Below are 16,496 nucleotides of genomic sequence, written 5' to 3'. Positions count from 1 at the left end.
CTTTTAGCGTCTGATTATATAATTTGAGCGACAGGATTTTTTTTAAGGTTTAAACTCTGAATCATCAGTGTGTTTCTAGACTGTAGGAACTAAATTACTGCAGATTAACCTCGTTAATCTGTGGGATTAAATATGTGTCATAATAATCAAACAAAAAATGTGTGAATTGAAAGTGAATCATCTTCAATTTATTCATTTTACTTGATTCTTTGGAGATTTTGTTCAATTATTATGATACAAATTTAATCCCAGATTAACCTCAATCTTAATTTTTTAAGCTGTGTTTACTGATTTGAAGAGTTTTAATAACAGAAGACGCTGCTTCCTGAGTTTTTACGGTCAGATGTTCAGTGCTGGAAACCAGTTTGTCTACTGGCGACTTTTTAGTCATTTTAGTTTGTTTTAATCTGAGTTCAGATTGAATCATTTGAAACACGAGGACGCGTCGCTCCGTCTGATCTCTTCTCGTAAAAAGCTGATCGGATTTTCTTTTGGTGGTTTTTTTTTTTTTTCGGTTTGTGAGAAAAGCAAAACGCCAGAGTTTAAAGAAAAAGTCTGATGACGATTTTATTTATTTTTCTTATTGTTTGGAGCCGAACAGGCAATGAATCAGTCGATTTACAAGTATCGTGTGTGTGTGTGTGTGTGAGAGTGTGTGTGTGTGAGAGTGTGTGTGTGTGTGTGTGTGTGTGTGTGTGTGTGTGTGTGTGTGTGTGTGTGTGTGTGTGTGTGTGTGTGAGAGAGAGAGAGAGAGAGAGAGAAAGCCTGATCCATCTTATTTCTTTGTCTTTGTGTCCAAAAACGTTTAAAAACACATCAGTGAGCCAAACCGCTGCACTGGGTGACACGTTTCTTCATTACGAGGCTCCAAAGACTCAAAACGGTTTCGAGTTTTTCAGTCTCTGGAAAGTATTCGTGTGTCTGTCTAGGTAACCCTAGATCTGTGAAACTCTTAATTCGTACGCGTCGTTTCCACAAAAAACACTTCAGGATTATCATCAAAAAATCAAAATTAACGTCTGAGTGTGAAGAAACGGGCGTCGTTGAGAACCGCGGCCTCTTCCTGACACGGAAATACTTTCCAGAGACTGAAAACTTGACACTGTTATTAGTCTTTGGAGACGTTTCTAAATAAACTAAAGTAACTGAACTCTTTATAATGAAGGAACGTGTCACCCAGTGCAGCGGTGTGACTCACTGATGGAGGTCTACAGCACAGAGGAATCAGATATATCAGGCTTTAGATACACACATAATACTTGTAAGTAGATCAGTTTATTGTTGGTTCATTATTAGATTTGTTGACAATAAGAAGAATATATAAAATCAGCAGATTTTGATCCTTTAAAGTTTTATTTTGAAGAGTAAATATGTCACGACTGAAGGAAACGTTTCAGGTTTTTATTTCAAGGGAAGCAGTTTGGATCAGAGGGATGAAGTGTGTCTCCATGACAACAAGCATCTACCTGCTGAAGAGCCCCTGACCTGTGACTCCACTGAGGAGGAGGAGGAGGAGGAGGAGGAGGAGGAGGAGGAGGATGAGGATGAATGTGGATCCAGTCAGTTTAAAGGTATAAAACAGCCTCAGTGTGGTTTTAATGCTAACGAGAGAACAAACAGTTCTGCTGCAGATATGAAGCTCGTCGTGTTCAGACTGTCGGACGTCTGGTCGCTGTCGTCGTTCTTCATGTTCACACTGATCCCTCTGAGAGCGACTTCAGTGTCAGTGATGAAGGACACAGTCGTTCTCTGTTTAAATGATCTGAGGATTCATCGGTCACAGTTTAACAAATTAATCTTCTAAAGTTAACGTCTGTTTTTGTGCTTCAACAGACCGACAATAAGACACGAGGATGAGAATTGTTTGGATGTAGTATTATTGATGCTCCTTATTGGTTTTATTACTAAAATAATGTATTCTTGAAAATTATTAAAATAAATTCAGAACAGGATTAGAATTTATTCACTAATTATTGTTTGTAGAGCAGCAACAGCATCAATATCTGGAATCTAATCAAAAATCTTTATATAATAATTAATATTCTTGACATCAAACATCTCGTCGTCTGCTGCTGATGTAGATTCACTCCTGATCTGGTCTGGTAGTTCAAAGGAGGAGCAGCTGGTCTGAGAGTCTCAGAGTTTGACTAATTGTAAGATAAACGACTCATTAGACTAAAGTTAGTTTGAAAAGCCACTGAAAGGACCCTGAGGTGAGATAGTTTTGGTAAAATTTTTAAAAACAACTCTTGTATTCAGAGATCTGTGAAGCCTCGGAGGGATCAAGAAGAAAAAAATAACTAATTCACACTCAAGATCTAATAATTTGTGCTCTCGAGTTAACTGAATTCCTCCTCATGTCATCCTCTCATCCTGCGTTCATCTTCACTATGGATCACTTGGATTTAACCCATAAGAACCCCGGACCCAGTTCTCCTTAAAGGAAAATGATGGAGAATATAAAACAGACCACAAGGAACACATTTCTACCTTCAGTGTCAAAGATCTGTAATGTCACATATACGTCATAACGATATTTACTAATTAATGTGTCTAAGAAATGTGGTGAGAACAGGTTAAATGTAACACAGGACGTCTTATTAAAGCATCAGAATTGTTAAATGGGTTGAAACTTACCTTTAGTAACACACTGCTGTTTTGGAAGTGATGTCACACGTTGTCACATGACTGCAGCAGGATGTTCAGTAGATGTCACTTCGGGACTTCATGAGTTAAAATCAAGGATAAAACCAGAACATTTGAAGGGTTGGTGACGCCTGTGTGGGTTCTTCTGGGTTAATAAGGTTTTATTTTGATATTGGACTAAGATATGTGTTGATACTTAAAACACAACTGTTGTCTCTCAGATCCTTTAAACGTATCCTACAGGATAAAGGCCGTAAACACATTATACATGTATTATATTCTCTTATTACATCCGTAGTTGTGGAGTGTTTCCTCGCTGCCTTGGATCAATAACTGATAAAGTTAAATGTCTTCATCGCTTTCTTCAGGCTTACTTCTGGTTGAATAAATGCATTTGGTGCCTTTTACGAGAAGGAGAATTACAGGCAAATGATCAAATCTAGAGCACAAATTACTAAATTGAGAGCACTAATTAAATTGAGAGCATCAATTTTACTAAACTGGGAACACTAACTATTAAATTAAGACCACAAATCACTAAATCAGGAGCACAAACTATTAAATTGAGAGCAGGTATCTGTTATTTTTTCTCTCTTTGATTCAGTTTATTGACAAGAGACTCAAAGAAATGAAGGAAAACTTTTAATTTCATCACAATTTACAACAAATCTGCTGGAAAACCGTACAAAAAGACCATTATTACAATATGCTTATAAAAACTAAACAAATCCACCTTATTTTTTTTATATATGTAACCACGTGCACGAGTCGCTGAATATTTACATTAATTAATAAGTGAACCAGTTTATTGATTTTACACCTGACAAACAAAAACGTCCATAAAAAAAGTGAATTCCAAACGAACACGTTTGAGATGCGGCGCGACAAAGACAGTCTGATGATGTCATATTTCTGTTCCCGCTGTTGAGAGTTTAACGAGCGAGGAGTCGTCGTCGGCTCGTCTGATCCACCAGCTTGTGATAATCATCCAGTTTGTCTCGAAGTTTGTTGTAAATCTGAAAAGAAGAAGAGGAAGAAGGTTTCATGAATAAAATAGTTCATTCATGTAGAAGAGGAGGAAGTTACTGCAGCCTGAGCACTTCTTAGACCTTTAAAATATTATTTACTGTCATAATATTATATCTAAAACACACTCTGGATTACTTTTGATACTTTATCTGATTGATAACTTTGGTTTTCTGGCTTAAACTGCTGCTGACTCATCATTTCCTGTTGCTGCTTCACAATAAAAGACCTCAACTGGACAAACCAGTGGTGGCTTTTATTGTGAAGCAGCAACAGGAAATACATTGTTCTTCACTGATGTCAGTTCTGACATTTTAAATCAGTGGATTAAAAACAGTTTGGAACATTTTACAGTGTAAAAATAACACTGAACAGTCACCATTATCGATCAGCTGACATAAACACTGATACTGATTGATCTGTGATCAGCTGATATCAGCCTGATCGATAAATCAGGACACCAACTCATCATCCAGGTAAACTACACCTGTCGATGTCCTGCTGTCGCTCTCAGAACTGCAGATGTCAGACTGATGTCTTGTAAACAAACAAACATAAATACAAACTGCAGATTAATTAATTAACGAGCAGACGTTCAGTTTCTGCTGTTTGTGCTCAAAGTGATATATATTTCTAATTTAAATATGTATAATGATGAAGCTGCTGATAGTGATGCAGGTCTTTTATTATACTTGCTTAACTGTTTTGTAAATGTCAGACTAAAAATAGATTTGTATAACCAGGAAGTATGTTTACAGTTCAGCCTGTAACGTTCAGAGAAACAAAAGTGTTGAAATTTTTTGAAAGTTCTCTGGAAGTGTCGATGACTCACGTTGGTGTTGGTCTGCGTCTCGCTCAGCGCCTGCAGCAGCTGGTCGATGGACGTGTACGGCAGCCAGACTAACGCTGACGTTGCAGAGAGAGGCCTCTGTTAAAAACACACACACACACACACACACACACACACACACACACACACACACACACACACACACACACACACACACACACACACACACACACACACACACACACACACACACACACACAGTCAAAAAAAAAAGAAGAGAGGATTAAACAGCTTCCTGCATCACAATCCACTGTCGCACCGTCTGACTAGTTTATAGATGTAGAACGTTTCCCAACGGCCGCAAACAGACAGGAAAAAAAACTACTAATGTTACAGCAGGAAGTAAACGATATTCAACATCTTTGAACAGGAAATAAAACTTTTTAAAACCTTCTTTCATGAGTAAACTGAGCTCATCTGTACTGTGTCTGTGTACCTCTATTCCAAAGTACTGGTGTCCTCTCCCCAGCAGAGCGTCCACGTACTCCATCACCAGCTCAGCCGCCGCGTCCAGCAGGTCGTAGTTCAGGTAGAGACGCAGCAGAGCGGCTGCATCCACTCCCTGCAAAAAACACAACGCGTTACACACAACGCAGTGCATGATGGGGAAATAACCAAACTAGAGCTGCAACGATTAGTTGATTAATTGATTAATGTTTTGAGTCATTTTTCAAGAAAAAAAGTCAAAATTCTCTGATTCCAGCTTCTTAAATGTGATTATTTTCTGTTTTTTTTAGTTTTCTATGACAGTAAACTGAATATATTTGGGTTGTCGACTGTTTGTCGGGATAAAACAAGACATTTGAAGACGTCATCTTGGGTTTTGGGAAACACTGATGGACATTTTTCACCATTTTCTGATATTTTCTGGACCAAACAACTGATAGATTATTGAGAAAATAATCAAAGTTTAATCAATAATGAAAATAATCATTAGTTGCAGCCCTGAAACAGACACAGTCCAGTAGGAGTCACAGACTGCTGCTTCAAAGGGAAACAATCAATACATGTTATTTTTAAATGGACAGCAGGGCCATTTACAGGTTTTTTCCTGAGCTTTCAACCACATCTCATCATTGGTTCTAATGATGAAGACCATTGAAAACTCTTTTCTCTCTCCTTGTGTTAAGATTAACTTTCATTCTCAATTCTTAACATTTATTTGTTTATTTCTCTGTAAAATAATAACAAATAATCTGAATAAGAACAAACTTTCATCCACAACAGACAAAAACTCTCAAACATTTCATTGATCTACATCACAGCTGTAACAAGCTGTCGATCGATCAGTTATCTGCCGCTCTGCTGTTCCTGATCGCGCCTTATTGGCTGAACTCTCACCTTGTAAGACGTGACCAGCCAATCGGGCAGAGGGACACCATGTGACATCAGCTTGCTGATGACGCAGCGGTGATGTTGTCCGTTGGTGGAGGGATACCGTTCCAGGTAGGAGGCCAGCAGCCGCCACGCCTCGTCTGTAGCGCTGAACAGACAGAAGAAGAAGAAACAGACGCAAGTTTACACACAGAGACTTGTCTGTTATTGATCAGCTTTTACAAATATTCTGCTTCATTATTATTTTAACTATAAATACACAAAGTTCTGACAGTGCAGAGTCTCAAAGACATAAAAATAAACTAAATGTAACGTCTGTATCAGACGCATCATGACTGTGACTGTTTAATCTTCACCTGTCAGTTTAATTGTGGAAATCTGAGTAAAATAATTTAAAATCTAAATATTATTTTATATTTAAGTCGCCATCATGACATCCTTTTGTTCAATATTGAAAGATAAATTTAAAAACATTTGTTTCCTTGTGGACACGAGCATCACTAAATTGTTATCTGCTATCAAGATAATTAATTAAAATAAATCTCAAATCCATGAAATCCTTTAAATACTGTAATCATTATTATTAATGTTATTATTATTATCTAACAATATTAATATTATTCAAACCTGGACTCTTTGGTGTTGACGACAGATGAAAGCTGATTAGCAGCCAACCAGCTCCAAGCTTCATTCTGAGACTCCTCCCCTCCAGACTGAAGCTTAATGCACCTGCAACAACAGACAACAGACAGCAAACAATCAGATAACAGACAGACGACATTAACAGACATCAACAGACAGGAGACATCAGACAACAACAGACATCAGACAGCAAACATCAATCAGACGACAGACAGATGACAACATAGTCGACAGACATCAATCAGACTCAAAAGACGACATTGACATCAACAGATGACAACAGACATAAATAGATGACATTAACAGACAGGAGACATCAGATAACAACAGACATTAATCAACAGACATCAACAGACAACATTAACAGACAACAGACAACATTCAGATAACAGGATTTCGTACTTATAGAACTAAATTAATAAACTTCACTCTACATTTACAACTGTTATCCAAACAAAGATGATTGTTTTTAGCTGTTGTATTCGTGTCTGTAACAAACTACAGACATTAATGTTGATGACAGAGTGATGCGGTCTTGTGTTCATCTGGTTCTGGTTACCAGTTACAGTTGGTGATTTTCTCGCTCTGGTAATACGAGACTTACTTGAAGGCCAAACCCTCAAAGACGGACGTCAGCGCCAGTTTGAAGCTCTGACAGAGAGACAGAGCGCAGTCAAACAGTCCCGTTTGGACCAATAAGGCCACCATCTCCACTACCGAGGCGCTGCCTGCAAGGACACAAAGAGACGCCAGTTAACTCCAGAGTTAGCTGTACAGGAGGCGTTGAAGGTAAAGGAGGTGGTGTTGAAGGTAAAGGAGGTGTTATTGAGAGTAAAGGAGGTGGTGTTGAAGGTAAAGGAGGTGTTACTGAAGGTAAAAGGAGGTGTTACTAAAGGTAAAACAGGTGTTACTGAAGGTAAAGGAGGTGTTGAAGGTAAAGGAGGCGTGTTGAAGGTAAAGGAGGTGTTATTGAAGGTAAAACAGGTGTTACTGAAGGTAAAGGAGGCGTTGAAGGTAAAACAGGTGTTACTGAAGGTAAAGGAGGTGTTATTGAAGGTAAAGGAGGTGTTATTGAAGGTAAAGGAGGTGTTATTGAAGGTAAAGGAGGTTTAGAAGATGAAGGAGGATGTGTTCTTGAAGGTAAAAGAGGCGTGTTGAAGATAAAGAAGGTGTTACTGAAGGTAAAGGAGGTGTTATTGAAGGTAAAGGAGGTGTTATTGAAGGTAAAGGAGGTGTTATTGAAGGTAAAGGAGGTGTTGGAGGTAAAGGAGGTGTTACTGAAAGTAAAGGAGGTGTTATTGAAGGTAAAGGAGGTGTTACTGAAGGTAAAAGGAGGTGTTACTAAAGGTAAAACAGGTGTTACTGAAGGTAAAGGAGGTGTTGAAGGTAAAGGAGGCGTGTTGAAGGTAAAACAGGTGTTACTGAAGGTAAAGGAGGCGTTGAAGGTAAAACAGGTGTTACTGAAGGTAAAGGAGGTGTTATTGAAGGTAAAGGAGGTGTTATTGAAGGTAAAGGAGGTGTTATTGAAGGTAAAGAAGGTGTTATTGAAGGTAAAGGAGGTTTAGAAGATGAAGGAGGATGTGTTATTGAAGGTAAAAGAGGTGTTATTGAAGGTAAAAGAGGTGTTATTGAAGGTAAAGGAGGTGGTGTTGAAGGTAAAGGAGGTGTTATTGAAGGTAAAAGAGGTGTTATTGAAGGTAAAGGAGGTGTTATTGAAGGTAAAGGAGGCAGCAGTGTACCAGCGATGGCAGCAGATGGAGGGTGGTGCTGGGCCAGCGTGAGGCGGCTGCGAGCCAACATGTACTCCTTCTCCAGGTCCTTGAGTTCCAGGATGTCGACCTGACGCTTCACTGCAGGAAGAAACAAACACAACAAAGAGATGAACAGATTAAAACACTGCAGCTGCTTTCAGTCCTCACACACACAGATTAAAAGGTCTTTTGGCTTATTTTTAGCTCTATATTGTCTTTTGTTTATTTTTCTCTTATCTTACATAAAGTACTTTGAAATATCTGCCGTTAAAAGCTGCTGTACAAATAAACTTGACCCTTGAAACATTGATTGATTATCAAACTAGCTTCAAGTAGCTTTCCTGATGATCAACGGATCCATTAATGGACCAATTCATGCAGCTGTAGATCTTTATATTTGGAGCTTTCAAGCTGTATAATATGTAGTATGATCATCTGTGGTGTTACATCCTCGCCCACTAGAGGGAGCTCTCTCCACACAGGAGAACTGTCACTGAATTAAACTAAAGAAGAAACTGACTGGATGAAACCATCATTTAACTCCTTCACAGAAAAAGTCCAGTGGATTGTTTTAATTTGATTATTGTTAGACTAACTTTTAAATAATCATAAATTCTATTAAGACTGAGGACAGGTGCAAGATGGGTTTAATGACAACTGTTAAAAGAAGTCCGGTCCTGCGTTCCTGCCAGTTAATTACTCTCAATGTCAGTTAATTGTCAGCAGTGACGGGTGCTGATAAAGTTTTGATGAAGACAGGTGATCTCACCTGGTTCAGAAGCAAAATCTCCATCAGAGTTCCTCTTTGGAGACACTCCTGGACGCTCGTACTGCAGCAAACACAAAACACACCCAGATTAATTCACATCAACAACAATTATAATAAAAAAGGATGTTTGTGTGTGTATGTGCGCGTACGTACCACAGCTCCTGAGGTGGGCTGGACGATCCAGGCGTATTCTGGCCTGATGAGACGGAGACAGTTGAGGGCAGCCAGGTAACAGTTCACCTGCTTCTGGAGGCCGAGGTGAGTCCGAACCTCTCGACCCAGACGCATCCCGAACTCAAACATCACTGTCGCCGCTGCACACACACAAACACACAAGCAGGAAACGTATTTAACACATGTACGAAAGGTGGTCACATCACATCTTAACTCTTGTCCTGTGTTTATTTTTAGAGACGGTTGACAGATTTAACTTCATGTCTGTCTGTTCAGGAGTAGATTTATGTTTTTTTACATTCCTGTTTAGTGATTACGACTGGTTTTAAACTATTTTATTGAGACAGAGAGTCACCGTCAGTGAGGTTACCTTTCCTGTAGTTGTGTCGGTTGATGTGGAAGGCGTAAAGCAGCTCGTAGTAGTTGTGAGCCAGCAGGTCCAGACCTCTGGCCCGAGACTCGATGATACTGACCACCTGTTGAAGACAGCACAGGTAATTAACCCTCCGGAGCCCAAACTGTGCTCTCATCTCAGGCTTTTAATGACAGGGTTTGTCAATACTTGTAAAGTCAGGAAAACCATTCAAGCAGTCCTGTAGAGGTCCCAACAGTCTCAGACTACATCTACACTGAGCTGTCTCATTTTAAGATGACCTGAACAACAAAAAAAACAGCTTCTCAGTTGGCAAAGTGCATCCCAGCCAACATCTGGTGAAGAAAGAGGCAGAAAGCTGGCTGATAAAAATCTATATTTTGTTAATTGTGATGTCATCTGACAAAATTAACATAAATCCAGGTTAATGACAGCAGCTGTAATGTATCATCAGCTGTACTGGCATTAAAGAGTGAAAGTTAAAGACGACTACATTTTGTCTTCTTAACTTTATTGTCACGCAGCTCCTCACTGCAGCTGATACAGTGAAACACCCAGCTGGTGTTTTAACATTTGAAAGACATTTTAAAGATGTGATTTTAACTTTAATCTTCTTAGCGGAAGTTCAGAGCGACAACAGCCCTGAGTTAAAACATCACGGGGCTGCGTTGGCGGTGATCTGTTGTTTAAAGTACCGGTGAGACAATGAAACGTGATCCAGGAAGTCCAGCTGGAGCTGCAGATTAATGAGTCTGAAGGTTTATCAGAAACCAAAACACTGAACAGAAGTTTATAATCCTCACAGACAGGATCTTACAACTGTGGAGAGTTATTTTATCTTTTGTCATGACGACCGCGAGGTAATCAGTCGAATACAGCGTTCATGTTACAAAATAATCAACCAGGAATGTGATCTTGAATATATATATTCGGATGATGTCACACTGTGTTGCAGCAAAAGCTGAGCGTGGTTCAAATGTCTCGGTCTTGCTAAACGACTGTTTGGTTTTGCCGCAGTTCTTGGCGTTGAGCTAATATAACAGAGCTGGTCTGAACGCAGCTTTACATGGACGCTCTCTGAGACGGGAACGTTTAGGTGAAAACGCCCTCTACTAACTTTAAGCATTTAGTCATTTCACTCATCTTTGCCTTGCACTGCTGATAAACTAACAGATTGTAATTGATGTAACTGATAACAGATAATGTGACAGCTGCTGCTGCTGCTGCTGCTGCTGCTGCTGGAATAACTACTTAATTCAACAGTGAAAACATGAAACTCTGTTTGCAAAATGTAAAACTGGACTTTAAGTTCCAACTCTCTCCTCCCGGAGACTGAAACACACTTTACAGGTAAGAAATAAGAAAATAAAATAATGTAATGACTAAACAGGCTGAATGAATTAACTATAAATAAGCTCATACATTCAAAATAGCAGAAACTAGATGGGAGTCCAGCTGATGATTCTATTTTCTACTGGATTATTTTTTCATCCTTTTTCCTAATATCAAAGATTAATACTGATAATTTAACTTATTGTTTCATTAAATAAAAAACTAATAATATTCACTAAACTCATCAGTCTGTAGATTTCATTACATTTTAAACAATTAGAGGCGAATATGTGACATTGTGGATATAAAACTCTTCAATCACTCGTCTAACTGTAAGATTAGATGAGTGATCTCTTGACCTCAACCAGCTGAGATCAGAGGGTCAGGTGACGGTTTACCTCATCGTGCAGGTTGACGTAGGAGAACTGGACTAAATCCTGAAGCTGCGAGCGTTCACACAGAACCACCACCAGCTGACGGAGGCAGTCCAGCTGCCTGCGAGGAGGAAAAGGTTTTAAACAGAGAACCATTAAAACCAGAAGAAACCGTCAAGTAATATAGAAACAATAATATTAATATGACATCATTAACAAGTGTCTTCACTGTTCTTTAATTCTATATTCATGTGTGTGTTTGTTTGCGTACATGCTAGAGTCCGGGTTCTGGGTCAACGCTTCGTAAGCTTCACTGTTGTGTCCCAGATCCAAATGATGCTTGAATATTCGCGTCCACAGAGCAGCCTGAAGAGACATGTATACAACTGTAAAACACAACCTGTACACTAATCTTAAATACATAGAAATAAGCATATAAAATAATATGGGAAATAGATTCAATCAGAGAAAAATAATCCTGATTTTTAAAAAAAACAGCTTTTCAGTGATTGAAGGTAGGGTTATGCTGGATCAGAAAAAGTCTGAACAATGTGTTTAAAAGTGTTTATAGTTGTTCTAAAACGGCCACACTGGAAGGTGGAGGGAAAAGTCGCTCGTCAAAGAGTGACAAGACGTGATATTGTTTAAATACAGGGATAGCAGCGCATATTTTCAGACAGTCTTTCCTGGAAGACATTCATATTGTTGCACTTCGTTGTCCACGTGAAAATTGGCAGAAATAGTTGTGTAAATGAATGAAAAAACCTTTCTCACCACTGCACAGCTGACCAGTCACTGTGTGAAGTGTGCGTGAACGTCTGTTTTCAAGTCTATTTTCCTGTTTTATATGTGTAACTACATTGATTATCTGCTAAAACACAGGTGACCTTCACTCAGCGTTTTGTGAGACAGACTGAAGCTGCTGCTAACATGCTGCTTTCACTGTGTAGAAACTGCGTTGGAAAGAAGAGATCTGCTGGATATTTATAAACGAATCTACAGACTGTTGTTTTCTTCTTCTTCAGACTTTTATCACACCTGCAGTAATCAAAGAGAACTTGTCTTGGTGGTTCACAGTTTCACCAAGATAACTTCAAGACTTTTAAAGACCTGCAGACTCCCCGTAGACTCTTCTTCCTTTAAAAGTTTCTTGCTGCTTGTTGTTGACAGTTTACCTGACTGTTGGTGTCGTTGACGGCCTCCGTTATCGCCAGAGAAGCCAGCTGGATCACCAGCTCAGGTAGACCCACATCCTCCAGCAACCGCAGCACCTGAACACACAAACACACAAATAATCACAATCCAGAAACTATGATAAACTACATGTTCAAATTAGGGATGCACCATATTGGATTTTTTGCCGATACCGATATATGCACATATTTTTTCCAGCTGGCTGAGGAGACTATTATGTATGCAAGCATAGATTGAACTAAGTATGATCAAGAAAGACGATATATGAAGGAAGACTTTAGGAAGACTGGAGTTCAGGAGCTCAGCATTAAAACTTTGGGTGGAGCAGTAGAGTTTTCTCTGAGTTTATTATACAGACAGGATTAATGTGTAGGATTTAATCTCTGGTCCGCACTCTGGAGCAGAAGGTGGCGGTAATGCACCTAATACGCTGGTTACCAACCGCCGTTATGAACCAAAAAAGAAGAAGGTTTTTTTATTTTTTAAACAGAGTGGTACATCCTGTCAGCCGAAGTGTTTCCTATCTGTGCAGCCGAACACCGCAGCACCTCGATGGACTGTTTCTCCCTGACGGTCCCGGTGTTTCCTCCGCAGGCTCCACTTCACTCTGCTGCCCGTCAGACTCGCTGCTTCTTCCCACTTTAACCCGAATAACAAATCAAGGGTCGGTGCTCCAGTTAGGTCCACATGGAGAGCCGGGGCTAACGTTAGCTGGGAGGCTAGCGGAGCATTAGCCACAGCATGACCGGAGGGGAGCACAGCCAGCTAGCCTCCGTTAGCCTCCCAGCTAACGTTAGCCCCGGCTCTCCATGTGGAGCACCGAGCCCCGGTTTGTTATTCAGGTTAAAGTAGGAAGAAGCAGCGGGTCTGACGGGCAGCTTGAGTGAAGTGGAGCCTGCGGAGGAAGAACCAGGACCGTCAGGGAGACACAGTCCATCAAGGGAAGCACAGTCAGGCGGCGGAGGAGATGGCGACATATCAGCCTCTCATAATCGGCAGAATTCGCCGATGCCGATATTTCATTTTAGAGCTTTTATCGGCCGATACCGATGACGTGCCGATAATATCGTGCATCCCTAGTTCAAATGTTCCAGAGGATCCAGCTCACCACGTTAACGTCCACATGAAAGCTGAGTGTCTGATCATCAGCAGAGACATTTATAATACAGATTAGAACCATTACGCTCATATTTTACAAGCATGAAGTCGACCTCATGGTGGCGCCAGAATATGATTCATCCTCTGGGGAACATGAATGTCTGTGTAAAATCTCATAATAATCAATCTGACAGATGTTGAGATGTTTTAGTCGGTGTTGGAGCGACAGAGCCGCGCTGTTAGCATTAGCATGATTTATTATATAAGTGTGTGAGTGAGCAGGTTATCACACCTTATTGTAGTACTGTAATCTGGGGGTGGAAGCAGCTTCTTCTTCCTCGGTGCCCGTCAGCTTCATCAGAAACTCCTCCTTCTCCACCTCAGTGGCCGCCTCCTGGAAACACTGCACGGCCTGATGGGAAACAGGAAGAAGAAGAGGAGGTAAACGATCCTCTGAGGAGCCGCTTTAACTTGAGGAGCAGAAACACATAAATCAGCAGGGTGGTTGGTGTCACTCACCTTGTGGCCCTCCCCGTTGGCCAGGTAACACTGACCCAGCATGAAGCGACAGGAGCCGATGTTCACCTGACACCAGGGGCCAATCAGCCGCACGTACTCCTGTACACAGGAAACAGGTTCAAGCAGGTGAGACGACTGTCACGATGCACTGAGTTTGTGCTTTTACTTTAAATTCTTCTCCATTTAACAAAAAACTGATGTTGTTCTCTGTGCAGTTTGTTTTCACATTCATCTGCTGAAGTGGGAAAGTTTCTCTGTGTTCACCTTCAATCTCAGATTAAATGTCTTAAAGTTCACACAAAGTATTTAAAATGGTGAAATTCCACTTTTGGTGAACTTTGACCTGTGAATTAGTGCCATTGACCAGTAGGAAGCTGACCTGACAGAGCTGATCTTTGAGGGTCGGGTCAGCTTGTGTTGCTGACACAGTTAGGAGACAATAAATCAACACAACATGATGATTAGTGTCTGAAATCTCAGTTTTCTGCTCACTATCAGTGTTAACTCAGTCAACAGAAACTATGACAAAAACTATTTGTTGACCATCTTTGTTTTTGTGACAAAATAACAAAAATAAAAACAAAATAAAAAGCTTTGAAAACAGAACTGACGAAATGTTATAAAAGTATAAAAAGTTTAAGTATAATGTGAAAGACAGACAAATTAACTAATGATTGTTTTTAATGTGAAGGAGCTGCATCTGTGGAATCACAACCTGTAGCTCCTGATTAGTGAAACAGAAACGAGTTTGCTAACTGATCTTTAGCAAAATTATTTCCCCTCTTCGATAACTTCTTATTGACTGAAACGGTGATAAAATGGTGAACTAAATGTCAGGGAACAATAGAGAGAAAACAAAGAGAAGCTCCAGGAGCTACTGTTACTGACTAGCACTAGATAAGTTCACAGTCAGCTCACCAGCTACAACAGTTCACCAACGAACCCTGCGAGTGTCACCTTATAACCGAACATCTGGGCCAGTCGTTGTCCAGGTGTGAGGTGGAAACACTTGTGTAAGTTGTGTTAGAAGGAGGAGATTATGTTTTAAGTATTTGAATGTTTTTTGTGGGGAAAAAAAACAGACAAATTATTCAAAGCATGTTTTAAGTCTTTGAACATGAGCGGAGAGGATCTTTAAAAGATGTTTCTCTTGTCAAGCTGCCGTTTATCAGGCAGCATTAAAGACCTGCAGGCCTGCACAATAAACAACGGTTACCTTTTGTTTCTTTCTTCGATACAGCCTGTTATCAGAAATATATTCATGTCTCCGTCCAGTTACAGTAACAGTAACATCACACCATACTAAACTGATATAAACAGCCTACATGAGTCTCACGTTTTACCTGTAAGACTCGTGATTTAATGCTGTCGTTCATCATCTGTGATGTGAAAACATCAGAGAAATAAAACGTATGTGTCCTGGCATTACTTCAGTTATAAAATCTGAGCGCACCACAGAGCGGCTGCTGACAACAGACAGTAGAGACGCTGGTACGCGTCTGTTTAAACAGGAGTTTAGCCGATTTTGCTGCATTTGAAGCTGAGAGCGTCAGAGTCGGAGCAGTAAACAGTTGCTCTGCGTCGCGCTGTCCTCCGTTTCTGTCGGAGTTATGTGTTTAGGTCATTTAGAGGCAAGAATCTGTAAATGTTTACAGCCTGTCATGCTGTCACCCTGCGTTAACCTGTGTATAATGACGTGGCTTTAAAACAAACAAACAAACAAACAAACTGTTCTCCTTTAAACTGATGCTTCAGTAGTGAGATGAGGATGAAGAAGTCGGTGTCGTGTTGGTGTCTCTAGTGAACAAACAGACTGACTCACCTGCAGCTGTGTGTACTGGCAGTTCGCCATCAGACACTCAGGGAACTGGAAACCAGGGTTACTGGGCCAACTGGGAAACGTCAGTTAAGATAAATAATAAGTACAGTAAAATCCATAATGGAAGCATCTCCACATGCTGGAGGACACAACATTACATTAGTTTAATCAGAGCACACTGAGGATGTGAAGGTGAGAAGCTTGTTAGCACACAGCGGACGAAGGATACAGCAGCTGAGCGAGCAGGTTGACCACGTTGGAGACCATGTGAGGCCAGAGGAGCAGAGCGCCGCCTGCAGACGGGTTCTGCTGCTGGGAGAAGATCTGAGAGATGATCATCTTCCTGGCTACAGTCTGGTAGAACAACTCCACAACCGTCTGAGGACTGAGCACTGCTGGGAGGAACAACAACAAGTTAACAACTCACACTTAAGAGGAACTTAAACTGTAACTTCAGGTGTTTCCATCGTCACAGGTTCTGCTTTTGTTTCCTTTTTGAGCTCCTGAACCAAACTAAATCCAAGTCCAGGAGCCGGTTTAACAAAAGGTATTTTAGACTGGTCTGTAGTGTTAGGACAGTCTTCATTTTGTTCA

General features: G+C 40.4%; 1 protein-coding gene and 1 long non-coding RNA gene across 3 annotated transcripts in view; both read right to left on the bottom strand.

Moving 5' to 3' along the window:
- Positions 1 to 16,496, bottom strand: part of LOC122985399 — a 365,027-nt gene that overhangs the window by 31,317 nt on the left and 317,214 nt on the right. The gene's annotated exons all lie outside the window — the stretch shown is intronic.
- Positions 3,276 to 16,496, bottom strand: part of nup160 (nucleoporin 160) — a 30,179-nt gene continuing 16,958 nt past the window's right edge. The window contains exons 18-34 of one of the 2 annotated variants that reach the window (XM_044355875.1): positions 16,132 to 16,297; positions 15,906 to 15,975; positions 14,084 to 14,182; positions 13,857 to 13,976; positions 12,448 to 12,543; positions 11,544 to 11,638; positions 11,297 to 11,393; positions 9,564 to 9,669; positions 9,173 to 9,333; positions 9,020 to 9,080; positions 8,239 to 8,349; positions 7,104 to 7,227; positions 6,485 to 6,586; positions 5,864 to 6,005; positions 4,959 to 5,084; positions 4,505 to 4,600; positions 3,276 to 3,662 (exon numbers count right to left, since the gene is read on the bottom strand). In XM_044355875.1, the coding sequence (XP_044211810.1) occupies positions 3,579 to 3,662; positions 4,505 to 4,600; positions 4,959 to 5,084; positions 5,864 to 6,005; positions 6,485 to 6,586; positions 7,104 to 7,227; positions 8,239 to 8,349; positions 9,020 to 9,080; positions 9,173 to 9,333; positions 9,564 to 9,669; positions 11,297 to 11,393; positions 11,544 to 11,638; positions 12,448 to 12,543; positions 13,857 to 13,976; positions 14,084 to 14,182; positions 15,906 to 15,975; positions 16,132 to 16,297 (1,856 nt within the window). In that variant the 3' untranslated portion in view covers positions 3,276 to 3,578. The remainder of the gene's footprint in view (positions 3,663 to 4,504; positions 4,601 to 4,958; positions 5,085 to 5,863; positions 6,006 to 6,484; positions 6,587 to 7,103; positions 7,228 to 8,238; positions 8,350 to 9,019; positions 9,081 to 9,172; positions 9,334 to 9,563; positions 9,670 to 11,296; positions 11,394 to 11,543; positions 11,639 to 12,447; positions 12,544 to 13,856; positions 13,977 to 14,083; positions 14,183 to 15,905; positions 15,976 to 16,131; positions 16,298 to 16,496) is intronic. The other variant, XM_044355876.1, reaches the window with a different exon arrangement.

The sequence above is a fragment of the Thunnus albacares genome, chromosome 7 (assembly GCF_914725855.1).
Source record: "Thunnus albacares chromosome 7, fThuAlb1.1, whole genome shotgun sequence".
Lineage (NCBI taxonomy): Eukaryota > Metazoa > Chordata > Actinopteri > Scombriformes > Scombridae > Thunnus > Thunnus albacares.
Note: the sequence above shows the minus strand (reverse complement) of the source record. Positions and strands in the feature narration are given on the sequence as shown.